Source organism: Chanodichthys erythropterus, chromosome 7 (genome assembly GCF_024489055.1).
Source record: "Chanodichthys erythropterus isolate Z2021 chromosome 7, ASM2448905v1, whole genome shotgun sequence".
Classification (NCBI taxonomy): Eukaryota; Metazoa; Chordata; class Actinopteri; order Cypriniformes; family Xenocyprididae; genus Chanodichthys; species Chanodichthys erythropterus.
Genome location: NC_090227.1, coordinates 43,588,079 through 43,603,951, shown reverse-complemented (window position 1 = coordinate 43,603,951; position 15,873 = coordinate 43,588,079). Strand labels below are relative to the sequence as shown.

Sequence of the window (15,873 nt, the reverse complement as noted above, 5' to 3'; positions counted from 1 at the left end):
GAGTTCATGCAACTGGCCCCAGATATGTTAAAGGGGACAGAAAATCTACTTTTTCCATGTTTAAATGCTATAATCGGTCCCTGGTGCATCTAATACACTAATACTATTTTGCATGTTTCAATTAATATTCATCAAATCACTTACTGATGGTTTTAATAAATAAAAATTATAAAACATAGTATAAATTTCAAAGGTACTGATGCTATTGTATTTAATTTTTCAGATCATTAGTCATGAATCATCACTGACAATTGCAATTTCTCCTCGCTTTTCAATAACAAGTGATACTGAAGGGTTTAGATGGAAAATGAGGTCTAAATGCTCTCTGGATAAAGTAGCTCAATTACCAGCCTGCTCTTGTGCTGAATACTCCCTTTGTGTTTCTGCACAAGGTCACTTATGTAAAAGCATCTGTACAGCCACATAAACAATAAAGCTTTATTAGATGTGAAATGGAGCTAGAGCTCTAAGTTCACTAATAAAAGGGTCATCGTGACAAGTCAAAGTACAAAAACTGTATTAACATCACCATGAACTGCGCTGAATAAGACGGAGAATTTATATGATTTACACTTTATAGTTTGAGTATCTAAATCAACACAACTAGTGTGCTAAATAAGACCGATCTGCATCTTATCTCATCAGAAAGTCTATTTCTGGAGGTAGTTTATCTTCATTTATGTCTGTGTTAAAGTGTAATTATACATTTAAGTAATAATGTACTTGCTATAGGATTAGGATGTGATTTAGGTTAGTTGCATGTAATTATTCACAATTTATATGTAACAAGGACACTAAAAGAAAGTGTTACCGACAAGTACAACCAAAAACACAAATTATGTCAACAGTATAAAGCTGTTAGTTTTATTTTGTAGCTGAACCAATAAAAAAAGAGCACCAAACACCTTTTATTGACCTATTTTAATGAGCAGTGATGATAGTGGAAGCTCATTGGCTGTCCTGGCTGTAGACCACGCCCACTTGTCTCCTGGCTTCATCCATGATCTCAGCCAGCAGCGCAGAGTCTGCGTGAGACATGCGTGAACTCTCCTTCAAACCTGCACCAGATGACAAGCAATAAATGATCAAGAGTGCAGATCAGATGACTCTGTGAGCTGAAGGTCATTAATTCAGCGTTTCACAGAAGTGCCATCTTGTGGTTAATGCTTGAATAACATGGATATCATTAGTACTGATGATTACCTTTAAGCAGGCAGCGTCGGACCTCTTCTGCCTCGTAACGCATGCCTGTGCTGTTGATGAAGTTGAGAGGAAGGCCGGGTTCAGGCACCGGATACTGAGTCTCCACACCGTTCACGATCAGAGACGTCGGGCACCACATATGAGCTGGAATCTGAATGCAGAAATATCACAAAAGATTCAGTTCTGAAAGTGCAATATGTGCCTTAAAAACTGAATATTCCTGTAGTTTGACTGATAAATCATGGCGCTTGCAACATAAAGGTCATGGGTTTGATTCCCAGGGAACAATAAATAAGACAAAGCATTTGGACGCATATCTTTCTTGTTAATTTAAATATTAATTTTAAAATATGTTACCTTAAAACCTATTACATATTATTAAAGTAAAAAATGAATACATTTGCTTATGAAAATGTATTTTAAGTCTCTTTAGTCCTTGTCAAATATGTTTTTAATTTTTTTTTAATGCTTTAAATGTTTTTATGACCTGTGAAGCACATTGCATTTTATGTCTGAAAGGTGCTATACAAATAAAAAACGTATATTATTATAATTATTACAACCCGAATTCCGGAAAAATTGGGATGTTTTTTAAATTTGAATAAAATGAAAACTAAAAGACTTTCAAATCACATGAGCCAATATTTTATTCACAATAGAACATAGATAAATGTTTAAACTGATAAATATTACAATTTTATGCACTAAATGAGCTCATTTCAAATTTTGATGCCTGCTACAGGTCTTAAAATAGTTGGGACGGGGGCATGTTCACCATGGTGTAGCATCTCCTTTTCTTTTCAGAACAGTTTGAAGACGTCTGGGCATCAAGGTTATGAGTTTCTGGAGTTTTGGTGTTAGAATTTAGTCCCATTCTTGCCATTCTTCCAGCTGCTGAAGAGTTCATGGTCGATGTATTTTTCTCTATAAGTGAAAGTTCTGGACTGCAGGCAGGCCAATTCAGCACCCAGATTCATGCTGTTGTAAAAGCTGCAGTATGTGGTTTTTCATTGTCCTGCTGAAATACACAAGGCCTTCCCTGAAATAGACGTCCTCTGGAGGGGAGCATATGTTGCTCTAAAACCTTTATATACCTTTCAGCATTCACAGTGCCTTCCAAAACATGCAAGCTGCCCATACCGTATGCACTTATGCACCTCCATACCATCAGAGATGCTGGCTTTTGAACTGAACGCTGATAACACACTGCAAGGTCTCCCTCCTCTTTATCCCGGAGGACACGGCGTCCATGATTTCAAACAAGAATGTCAAATTTGGACTCATCTGACCATAGAACAATTTTCCACTTTGAAACAGTCCATTTTAAATGAGCCTTGGCCCACAGGAAACGACCCCGCTTCTGGACCATGTTCACATATGGCTTCCTTTTTGCATGACAGAGCTTTAGTTGGCATCTGCAGATGGCACGGCGGATTGTGTTTACCGACAGTGGTTTAGTTGGCATCTGCAGATGGCACGGCGGATTGTGTTTACCGACAGTGGTTTAGTTGGCATCTGTAGATGGCACGGCGGATTGTGTTTACCGACAGTGGTTTAGTTGGCATCTGCAGATGGCAAGGCGGATTGTGTTTACCGACATTGGTTTAGTTGGCATCTGCAGATGGCACGGCAGATTGTGTTTACCGACAGTGGTTTAGTTGGCATCTGCAGATGGCACAGCGGATTGTGTTTACCGACAGTGGTTTAGTTGGCATCTGCAGATGGCAAGGCGGATTGTGTTTACCGACAGTGGTTTAGTTGGCATCTGCAGATGGCACGGCGGATTGTGTTTACCGACAGTGGTTTAGTTGGCATCTGCAGATGGCAAGGCGGATTGTGTTTACCGACAGTGGTTTAGTTGGCATCTGCAGATGGCACGGCGGATTGTGTTTACCGACAGTGGTTTAGTTGGCATCTGCAGATGGCACGGCGGATTGTGTTTACCGTCAGTGGTTTGTTTGGCATCTGCAGATGGCACGGCAGATTGTGTTTACCGACAGTGGTTTAGTTGGCATCTGCAGATGGCAAGGCGGATTGTGTTTACCGACAGTGGTTTAGTTGGCATCTGCAGATGGCACGGCAGATTGTGTTTACCGACAGTGGTTTAGTTGGCATCTGCAGATGGCACGGCGGATTGTGTTTTCCGACAGTGGTTTAGTTGGCATCTGCAGATGGCACGGCGGATTGTGTTTACCGACAGTGGTTTAGTTGGCATCTGCAGATGGCACGGCGGATTGTGTTTACCGTCAGTGGTTTGTTTGGCATCTGCAGATGGCACGGCAGATTGTGTTTTCCGACAGTGGTTTAGTTGGCATCTGCAGATGGCACGGCGGATTGTGTTTACCGACAGTGGTTTAGTTGGCATCTGCAGATGGCAAGGCGGATTGTGTTTACCGACAGTGGTTTCTGGAAGTATTCCTGAGCCCATTTAGTAATGTCATTGACACAATCATGCCGATGAATGATGCAGTGTCATCTGAGGGGCATCCAATAAAGGTCTTCGGCCTTGTCCCTTACGCACAGAGATTTCTCCAGTTTCTCTGAGTCTTTTGATGATGTTATGCACTGAAGATGATGAGATTTGCAAAGCCTTTGCAATTTGACGAACATTGTTTTTAAAGTATTCCACAATCTTTTTACACACTCTTTCACAGCTCTGCCCATCTTTACTTCTGAGAGACTCTGCCTCTCTAAGACATCCCTTTTATAGCTAATCATGTGACAGACCTGATATCAATTAACTTAATTAGTTGCTTTTTCAGCCATTTGTTGCCCCAGTGATTACTATTTTAAGACCTGTAGCAGGCATCAAATTTGAAATGCTCATTTAGTGGATAAAAGTGCAAAATTTCTCCATGTAAACATTTGATATGTTATCTATGTTATATTGTGAATACAATATTGGCTCATGTGATTTGAAAGTCTTTTAGTTTTTATTTTATTAAAATTTTAAAAAAACGTCCCAACATTTCTGGAATTCGGGTTCTAAAGAAGTGATGTGCTCTGCAGGCCTGCATCAGATTTAATCAAAGGCACTGTGAAAAAAAGCATCTGCCAAATGAATGAATGTAAATGTAAATAATCTGAATCACGATCATGAGATGTTTGGGTGCATGTGATTTATTTCTAACAATAAATTCACTTTAAAAGCTGTTTATGCCAGAATGTGACGGCAGTTACAGTAATATATTATCAAATATTTAGATTATTTAAGTTGAGAGCAGTTCTACATTAGCTGGAATGGAAGCCTTTAGCCTGGTTTAATAAACACCAGCATTCTGACATTGGCTCGTTTCCAACAGACCTTGATGGTGCCTTTGGTACCGACGATTATCGCTTCGTTTGGAAGTTCAGCGGCGATTGTGCAGGTGCAGACGGCCATTCTGTGTCCAGATAACTTCAGCGTGATGATCATCGCTTCATCTACACCTGCGGATATTACAATCAAACAAACGTGCATCCAGCATCGAGATGCATTTTATGTATGAAAGGGTGCTATACAAAATATATATATATGCATATAAAATAATATCTTGTTTGTTAGCATGGCTCCTCCAGACCGGAGTGAGTTCAGTACCAGTGTCCAGACAGAATCCAGTTGCTTGAACACACTCCGGTTTCTCTCCGTTAAACACCATCAGCACAAACTGCAGGCAGTAGATGCCGATGTCGAGCAGAGCGCCTCCTCCCAGGTCCTTCTGCACGGCGCGCACCACATGCGTGAGAGGCACGCCGAAATCCGCATGCACAACCTTCACCTCACCCACCTCCTTCTGGGACAGCAGCCGGCTGATCTCCACAGATGCCGGAAAGAAACGGGTCCAAACGGCCTGCAGAGGAGAGCCAGAAGACATGCTGCAGTACAGCACAGTGTGCAGATCAAACCCGAACACTTGAAGATCTCCTCACCTCCATGAGGAAGACGTTGTTCTTCTTTGCAGTGGCGATCATTTCCTGAACTTCCTTCAGGTTCATGGCCAGCGGTTTCTCACACAGGATGTTCTTCTTGGCGTTCATGAAGAGAGCGCCCACCGACAGATGATGAGGGTGGATGGTGCCCACATACACCACGTCTGAAACACACAACCGTCATCAGCACATCATCTCGACACTCTCACACGACAGGACACGACACATCTGGAACAATCCCACTGGAATACGTTTGCACACGTGCACTGGACATCTGTCAGTGTCTTCACCGTCCTCTTTATTTGAGTCATTATTGAATCATCATCAACATTTTCTGCAGGTAATGTTTTTGTAGTATGATCAACCTGGTTTACCATGCTACTACTGCTATAGTGCTACTAACATACGATTACTATCATACTACTACTACCATAGTGCTACTACAATACTACTGCAATACTATTACAACCATACTTCTACTACAACAATATTACTATACCATTACTACCATACTACTACTACTAATACTACCATACAACTACTACCATAGTGCTACTACAATCCTACTACCACTATTACTACTACTACCACCATAATGCTACTACCACACTACTACTACAACTATAGTGTTACTACAATACTATTACTACCATACAACTACTACTACTATACTGCGACAACCATAGTCCTACTACAATACTACTGCAATACTATTACCATACTTCTACTACAATACTACTACTATAACGACTACTCTACTATTACCATACTTCTACTACAATACTACTACTATAACGACTACTCTACTATTACTGCTACTGCTACTACAATACTACTACTACTACTACTAATACTATACTATTACTACCATACAACTACTATCATAGTGCTACAATACTACTACAACTATTATTACTACTACTACTACCACCACTGTACTACTACCATACTACTACTACTACTACTATAGTGCTGCTGCTGCTGCTGCTACTACTACTACCATACAACTACTACAACAATACTACTATACCATTACTACCATACTACTACTACTACTACTACTATAGTGCTGCTGCTGCTGCTACTATTAATACCATACAACTACTACCATAGTGCTACCACAATACTACTTCAACTATTACTACCATACTGGTAATACCTTACTACTACTACTGCCACCACTGTACTACTACCATACTACTACTACTACTACTATAGTGCTGCTGTGGCTACTACTACTACTACTACTATAGTGCTGCTGCTGCTGCTACTACTACTACTATAGTGCTGCTGCTGCTGCTACTACTACTACTACCATACAACTACTACAACAATACTACTATACCATTACTACCATACTACTAATAGAACTACTACTACTACCATAGTGCTACCACAATACTACTTCAACTATTACTACCATACTGGTAATACCTTACTACTACTGCTGCTGCTGCTACTACTACCACCACTGCTACTACCATACTACTACTACTATAGTGCTACTACAATACTATTACTACCATACAACTACTACTATACTGCTACAACCATAGTGCTACAACCATACAACTACTACCATAGTGCTAATAATACTACTACCACCACCACCACCATACTACTACTTCAACTACCAGTACTACTATACTATTACTACTATACTGCTAATACCATACTACTACTACTACTACTACTACAACAAGAACAACAACAACAACCACCACCACCACATTGCTACTACCATACCATTACTACCATACTACTACTACTACTACTACTACCATACTGCTAATACCTTATTACTACTACTACTACTACTACTACCATACTGCTAATACCTTATTTCTACTACTACTACTACTACTACTACCATACTGCTAATACCTTACTACTACTACTACTACTACCACCACCACCACCACCACCACCACCATAGTGCTACTACCATACTACTACTACTACTACTACTACTACTACTATAGTGCTACTACAATATTATTACTACCATACAACTACTACTATACTGCTACAACCATAGTGCTACTACCATAGTGCTAATACAATACTACTACAACTATTACTACTACCATACTGCTAATACCTTACTACCACTAATACTACTACCACCACCACCACCACTACTACTACTACTATAGTGCTACTACAATACTATTACTACCATACAACTACTACTATACTGCTACAACCATAGTGCTACCATAGTGCTACTACAATACTACTACAACTATTACTACTATCATACTGCTAATACCTTACTACCACTAATACTACTACCACCACCACCACTACTACTACTACTATAGTGCTACTACAATACTATTACTACCATACAACTACTACTATACTGCTACAACCATAGTGCTACTACCATAGTGCTACTACAACTATTACTACTATCATACTGCTAATACCTTACTACCACTAATACTACTACCACCACCACCACTACTACTACTACTACTATAGTGCTACTACAATACTATTACTACCATACAACTACTACTATACTGCTACAACCATAGTGCTACTACCATAGTGCTAATACAATACTACTACAACTATTACTACTACCATACTGCTAATACCTTACTACCACTAATACTACTACCACCACCACTACTACTACTACTACTATAGTGCTACTACAATACTATTACTACCATACAACTACTACTATACTGCTACAACCATAGTGCTACTACCATAGTGCTACTACAATACTACTACAACTATTACTACTATCATACTGCTAATACCTTACTACCACTAATACTACTACCACCACCACCACCACTACTACTACTACTATAGTGCTACTACAATACTATTACTACCATACAACTACTACTATACTGCTACAACCATAGTGCTACCATAGTGCTACTACAATACTACTACAACTATTACTACTATCATACTGCTAATACCTTACTACCACTAATACTACTACCACCACCACCACTACTACTACTACTATAGTGCTACTACAATACTATTACTACCATACAACTACTACTATACTGCTACAACCATAGTGCTACTACCATAGTGCTACTACAATACTACTACAACTATTACTACTACCATACTGCTAATACCTTACTACCACTAATACTACTACCACCACCTCCTCCATACCACTACTACTACCGCCATAGTGCTACTGCAATTCTACTAGTACTACTATACTATTATTTCTATACTGCTAATACCATACTACTACTACTACTACTACTACTACTACTACAACCATATTGCTACTATCATACCATTACTACCATACTACTACTACTACTACCATAGTGCTACTACTATAATGCTACTACCATACTGCTACTACAATACTACTACCATACTATTACTACCATACTGCTAATACCATACTACTGCTACAACCTGTCACATATCCGCCCATTGCTGCTTCCTTTCACTCCCCACCAGAGATCTCCATTTCACCATTAAGACATTGCACACATGCAGTCACTTCACTCTGGACTACATTTCCCACAATCCCTCAAGTATTTCAGTAAAATTAGATGATTTTATCTATGTGACAGGAGAACAGACGGAGGCAGTTTAATGGACACATCATGATGGCAGTTTTGCACAGACGCTGTTCTGAGATCAGTATTTTGTCTCACCGATCTCTGGATCTTTGGCCAGCTCTTCATAGCTGCCGTATGCGTGTGGGATGCTGTGCTTCTGCGCAAACTCCTGCGAACGCTTAAGGTCACGTGCAGCCACAGCCACCACCTGTATTCCGCAATAAAACAACATTTATCATTCTTAAAATTATAATAATAATACCAGATTTCATGCTTTATGTAAATTTGTTTAGATTTTACTTTACAATTTTTATATATTAGTAAATATATAGTTTTTCTTGTTGTACATAATCAAACACGATATATTACATGTAAAAAATTATGTATTCTTGTTGTGCATAATTAAACGCTTTATATTATATTCAACAATGTATCTATTCTTGTGCATAATTAAATGATATATATTATATGCAACAATGTATCTGTTCTTGTTGTTCATAATTAAGTCAAGTCAAGTCACCTTTATTTATATAGCGCTTTTTACAATGCAGATTGTGTCAAAGCAGCTTTACAGTGATAACTGGTATATAATTTTGGCTGCACAGCAGCTCTTAAATAATAGTGTCAATGCAGGCAGATCAAAGTACTGTTGAATAAATGTCAAGAATACTGTTGAATATCAAATGTCGAGTCAAATGTCAATTAAACGCTATATATTATATGCAACAATGTATATATTCTTGTGCATAATTAAACGCTATATATTATACGCAACAATGTATATATTCTTGTGCATAATTAGGCGCTATATATTATACGCAACAATGTATATATTCTTGTGCATAATTAGGCGCTATATATTATACGCAACAATGTATATATTCTTGTGCATAATTAGGCGCTATATATTATACGCAACAATGTATATATTCTTGTGCATAATTAAACGCTATATATTATATGCAACAATGTATATATTCTTGTGCATAATTAAACGCTATATATTATACGCAACAATGTATATATTCTTGTGCATAATTAAACGCTATATATTATACGCAACAATGTATATATTCTTGTGCATAATTAAACGCTATATATTATACGCAACAATGTATATATTCTTGTGCATAATTAGGCGCTATATATTATACGCAACAATGTATATATTCTTGTGCATAATTAAACGCTATATATTATATGCAACAATGTATATATTCTTGTGCATAATTAAACGCTATATATTATACGCAACAATGTATATATTCTCGTGCATAATTAAACGCTATATATTATATGCAACAATGTATATATTCTTGTGCATAATTAAACGCTATATATTATACGCAACAATGTATATATTCTTGTGCATAATTAGGCGCTATATATTATACGCAACAATGTATATATTCTCGTGCATAATTAAGCGCTATATATTATATGCAACAATGTATATATTCTCATGCATAATTAAGCGCTATATATTATACGCAACAATGTATATATTCTCGTGCATAATTAAGCGCTATATATTATATGCAACAATGTATATATTCTCGTGCATAATTAAGCGCTATATATTATATGCAACAATGTATATATTCTCGTGCATAATTAAGCGCTATATATTATATGCAACAATGTATATATTCTCATGCATAATTAAGCGCTATATATTATATGCAACAATGTATATATTCTCGTGCATAATTAAGCGCTATATATTATACGCAACAATGTATATATTCTCGTGCATAATTAAGCGCTATATATTATATGCAACAATGTATATATTCTCATGCATAATTAAGCGCTATATATTATATGCAACAATGTATATATTCTCGTGCATAATTAAGCGCTATATATTATATGCAACAATGTATATATTCTCATGCATAATTAAGCGCTATATATTATACGCAACAATGTATATATTCTCGTGCATAATTAAGCGCTATATATTATACGCAACAGTGTATATATTCTCATGCATAATTAAACGCTATTTATTATATGCAACAGTGTATCAGTTGTCGGTGTCGCTGTTTCTCCGCTGCACAGTAAAGTTTCCGGATTCAGATTTGGTTTGTTTACACTCAGAGAATCCTATAAAAGTTTGTGGAATGCATCATTAAAGTGTCTTATAGATGAGACTCGATGTCAGCTGTCAGTATTAGCTCGATTAACGCCTTCATACAGTGACAGTGCGCGTGTTTATCGTGTAGTCTGAAACTAAGCAGAAGTTCTTCAGGAGTCTCTCAGGTGTGTCTCTCTCTGTACCTGGTGCTGTTCTGGCGGGAGAGTCTTCAGTGCCACTGTGAAGTCATTACTGATTTTTCCAGCGCTGCAGATTCCCCACCTGATCGCCATGATGCCGTCTCTCTCTCTCACTGTGTGTGTGTGTGTGTGTGTGTGTGTTACTGTGAGATAGTGACAGCTGATAGGCGCTTTCGGAACGCTTCGTGAAGCTTCGAAAGATCAGCTAATCATTTGTTTCAGTAATTCAGAGCGCGTTTCAAAACTACCAAAGTCACGTGATTTCTGAAACCCAGGCTTTGTTACGTCATAGCTGTTTCGAAACGTTTCTCCATTTCAATAGTTCACCGCTAGGGGGCGATCTTTTGCTTATGCATCTTTTAGTTTAATGTGAACCAGTGCACAATATACAGTTATTATGACACACTGTTGTCCATGCTGGAAAAACAAATAATTATACATGTTTTTTTTTGTTTTTTTTTAAGAAAAATTTTATCTTGTACTCTAAATGCAGCCATAAATGTTAATAAAAAACAAATAAATAAATGATAAATTATTGCAATTATTTTAAGTTATTTAAAATATCGACTGGTTCTAAAGGGAACCAAAAGACAGATAACTGTACATATATTATAACTATAAAAAAAACTAATATCCACCTTATAATTTTGTAAGAAAAGATTCAACACATTCCACTGTTAGGGTCATATTTTTTGTGCACGATGACACACATGACTTTTATTACACAAATGTTCAAACATGCTCTTTTCCTGAGTAGCACCATCCAATCAGGCAGAAATGGAGGGCAGTCATTGGCTGTCCTGCTCATAGACCACGCCTATCTGCCTCCTGGCCTCATCCATGATCTCAAATAGAAGCTCGGAGTCTGTCAGTGACATCTTAATGCTCTCCTTCAGTCCTGTACGACAGATGAGAGTCGCTCAGGACGGATACTGATAACAGCATGACACCCAGAGCTCATGGGATATATTTGTGTTTTACCTTTCTGGAGGCACCGTCTCACTTCTTCTGCTTCGTACCTCAGTCCAGTACTGTTCTCGAAGTTCAGAGGCAATGCGGGCTCAGGAAGAGGAAACTCTGTCTTTTTCCCGTTCACCTCCAGAGTGGTTGGGCAGTGCATGGGACGCGCCACCTAGTGCACAGAGCAGATGACAGATCAGTATGCATACTATAGTGCATTATTCTGCATAAAACCACATCGGTTTGTAATTACAGCTGTAGCTCAAACAGGCACAAGCAGCATCAAGGTCATGGGTTTGATTCCTAGGAATGCATGAACTGATATCATTTTGAATGCAGTATTTGTTGCTTTGAAATGATGTGAAAAGAAGGACCACGGTAAGCCTGAAAAAAACAGAAACCCTGTGTGTGTCTGTTCTCATTCAGTCACTCACTCTGATGGTTCCTTCGGTTCCACAGATGGTGGCGTCGTTTGGAAGCAGACAAGAGAGAGTGCAAGTGCATATTGCCATCCTGTTCCCGGAGAACTTCAGGACCACCACCGTCGACTGATCGGCTCCTGAGATGCACAAATGAACCAAAGATCATGTTCAGTTCATCTGGAAAAAATGCCCTCTACAAACAAAGAACCATCGCAGATAAAAGCCTTCAAAGCACAAGAATATTGACTATAAAATGACTGATAAAAATGACCAAAATACACAACAAAAATACTAAAACTTTAACTGAAATTAAAGTGAAAACAGATATTGTAAAAATTAAATTAAATTCTAAATATAAACAAAAACTATAAACTAAAATTATATAAACATTAAAAAACTAAAACTAATAAAAATGACTAAAACACGATACAATTTTTAAAAATGTACCTGAAATTAAAGTGAAAACAGAAAATCTAAAAATAAAATCAAAATCAAAATATTAACAAAAACTATAAAAGTATCATACTAAGATATAAAACTCAAACTAAAAACTAAAATTATATAGTCATATTAAAATAATAATAATATTAAAATATTAAGGGTCCAATTCTAAAGAAGCAAGCAAGAAGTAAAATTATCAGAAAAATATTACATTTTATTTCATACACTTTTCTGTAGGTAGTGGCAATTTAATATTTCCTTCATGCCATCAAATTTGTTTGCGTGTTATTCGAAAATGGTTAGGTTTATCAAAAAGATTTTGATAACTATGCCAGCATAGTCTGAAGATGATCTGATTTGATTTTCAAGAAGCAACCGTCTAGGAGGAGTTCGGAAAAGTAGGTTTTTTGGTGGGAAAACTTGGCAGGAAAAGTTTCATGAAGGAAAATGACGTCATGGGGGGCAATCGAATCATACTGAACCAAGGAATTGGAGGAAAAATAATTTTGATTGAACGAGTGAAATTTTGGACAGGTGGTGGCGCTAAAAGGATTGAGTTAGAGACTTCAAATTTGCTATAGTGACAGTTCAGACTGACCTGTATCAGTTTGCCAAATTTCACAACTTTTTACCATGCGGTTCTATGGCCACCATAGACTTCCAGAGCGAAAATGAAAGAATAATAATTAGAACGCCAATGGATACAATATGTGCCTATACACCTTCGTACAACAAAATTACTAAAACTTTAACTGAAATTAAAGAGAAAACTGAAAAAGTAAAAAATAAAGTAAAATTCAAAATATTAACAAAAAATAATAGTATTTCAATAATACTAAGATATAAATAAACTAAACCTATATAGAAATATTAAAAAATAAAATACAATACAAATTACCAAAACATACAACAGAATACTTAAACTTTAACTTAAATTAAAGTGAAATCAGAAAAAGTAAAAATAAAGTAAAAATTTAAATATTAACAAAAACTAATAGTATTTCAATAATGCTAAGATATAAATAAACTAAACCTACATAGAAATATTAAAAAATAAAATACAATACAAATTACCAAAACATACAACAGAATACTTAAACTTTAACTTAAATTAAAGTGAAATCAGAAATTGTAAAAAAAAAAAAAAAAAAATCAAGTATCATATTAAGATATAAACTAAAATGTTATGAACATTAATAAAACCCTAATAAAATTACTAAAATTTTAACTGAAATTAAAATGAAAGTTTTCAATAGTACCATACTAAAATATAAATAATCTCAATATTAAAAACTAAAACTATATATATATAAAAAAAAAAAAAACGTCTCAGGTTACGCATGTAACCATGGTTCCCTGAGAAGGGGAACGAGACACTGCGTTCGAAGACACCAATGTATCAGTGTGAGTTTCCATTCGAAAGCAAACTAAAACTAATAAAAACATGTCCTAATGATAATAAAATAACATTGTGGCAAACACACTTGACATTAAAGCTCTTTCTGATTCTGATTTTGATAGTATATTCAGTATTTGATTTGTCTCCCTGTTCAGACAATTGCTGCAAAAGCAACACAATCCTGCATGTGTTTTTATACGTCTTCAGAATCTAAAGATGCGATCTCATCTCTGTACCCGACGGCAGCAGGACGGCTGTGGCGTGGATGGACTCTGGTCTCTCCCCCTTGAACACCATCAGTGCGAACTGCAGAGTGTAAATGCCGATGTCCAGTAGAGCTCCTCCGCCCTGCTCCCTGTCTGTGGTGCGCGTCCGGTCCATCAGAGGTAAGCCGAAATACACCTTCACCATCTTCACCTCCCCGATGGTGTTTTCTGAGAGCAGCCTGCCAACCTCAGCGTACACCGGAAAACACCTGGACCAGACGGCCTGAGAGAGAGAGATGCCGTGCTTCATTTCAGCTGTCGTGACTATTTTTTAGGACAGTTAAAAATGTCTTTCATGAAGATGCTGCGTTTACCTCCATGAGGAAGACGTTGTTCTCCTTGGCGGCCGAGACGAGCTGCTTGACCTCTCGGAGGTTCATGGCGAAGGGTTTCTCGCACAACACGTTCTTCCCTGCGTTCAGGAACAGCAGACCCACCTGAAGATGATGTGTGTGGAGAATACCGATGTACACGACATCTGACATGATGACAGAGAGATTTTAAGTATGCATACACAGAACAATCCCCAGAGTTAATCAACTCTGCTTAGAGTACATATGATCCCTGTCTAAATGGTGTTAAAATAACACTGAAGCAGAGTTAAAGTCAGTCGTATTTTTTGTGTTTCTCTTTTCTTCAGTGATTCTGCTTGTTAGCAGCAGGTGTTCATCACTAATGCGCAATCTTTTCTTAATCAATTGCTTAATTATCTCATTAACTCTGCTTCAGTGTTGCTTTAACACTATTTAGAGAGGGACTTTGAGCAGACTTGATTTAACTCTGGGGATTTTTCTATGATTTATGATAGTAATCCATTTACTCACCGATATTTCGATCCTTTACCAGCTCATTGTAACTGCCGTATGCATTTGGAATCTCATGAGTCTTTGCAAATGTCTTCGCACGTTCTAGATTTCTTGCTGCAACTGCAACTATCTACAAAACACACACAGAGAGAGAAAGTTAATGATTATAGACTATCACATTTAAAACCAGATGTTTAGTTCGGGCTGGACGGTACCTGGTGATCCGCATTAGAAAGTGTCTTCAGAGCCACACAGAAATCGTGACTGATGTTTCCAGCTCCACAGATTCCCCAGCGAGTTGCCATGTTCCTTCTGACGTCCTGCATGAACAGTTCTGCATTTATCTGCGGTCCAGAGTGCAGGTGAGCATGCAGACGTCATGTGATCTGACAAATTGTAACTTTGTGATTGGAAATGGCTTTCTCTGCCACTCCTACATTTAGTTCTGCTGTATCTGTTAATGATTAAACGTGGGGCGGCACATCAGTGTGTTCACAGCTGAATATGATGAGCTTATAGTGACTCAACACAAATCAGATCCTCATTAAATGTGTCGACTCATTTGTTACCTGTGTTATTACTGTATAGTATACTTGAGTAATGCATGACAGGAAAACATGC

General features: G+C 37.4%; 2 protein-coding genes across 2 annotated transcripts; both read right to left on the bottom strand.

Annotated features, from left to right (window-relative positions):
• Window positions 1–118: 118 nt before the first annotated feature.
• Window positions 119–11,188, bottom strand: dhdh.2 (dihydrodiol dehydrogenase, tandem duplicate 2). Its single transcript, XM_067390669.1, has 7 exons — window positions 10,962–11,188; window positions 8,775–8,886; window positions 5,113–5,276; window positions 4,781–5,033; window positions 4,508–4,632; window positions 1,204–1,354; window positions 119–1,058 (listed from the first exon to the last, which is right to left on the bottom strand). Exons 1-7 carry the CDS (start codon window positions 11,049–11,051, stop codon window positions 949–951), a joined length of 1,005 nt encoding a protein of 334 aa, XP_067246770.1. The 5' UTR covers window positions 11,052–11,188; the 3' UTR covers window positions 119–948.
• Window positions 11,189–11,633: 445 nt separating this feature from the next.
• On the bottom strand, window positions 11,634–15,614 carry dhdh.1 (dihydrodiol dehydrogenase, tandem duplicate 1). The gene is made up of 7 exons (XM_067389474.1): window positions 15,468–15,614; window positions 15,271–15,382; window positions 14,761–14,924; window positions 14,417–14,669; window positions 12,353–12,477; window positions 11,940–12,090; window positions 11,634–11,856 (listed from the first exon to the last, which is right to left on the bottom strand). Exons 1-7 carry the CDS (start codon window positions 15,576–15,578, stop codon window positions 11,747–11,749), a joined length of 1,026 nt encoding a protein of 341 aa, XP_067245575.1. The 5' UTR covers window positions 15,579–15,614; the 3' UTR covers window positions 11,634–11,746.
• Window positions 15,615–15,873: the final 259 nt, after the last annotated feature.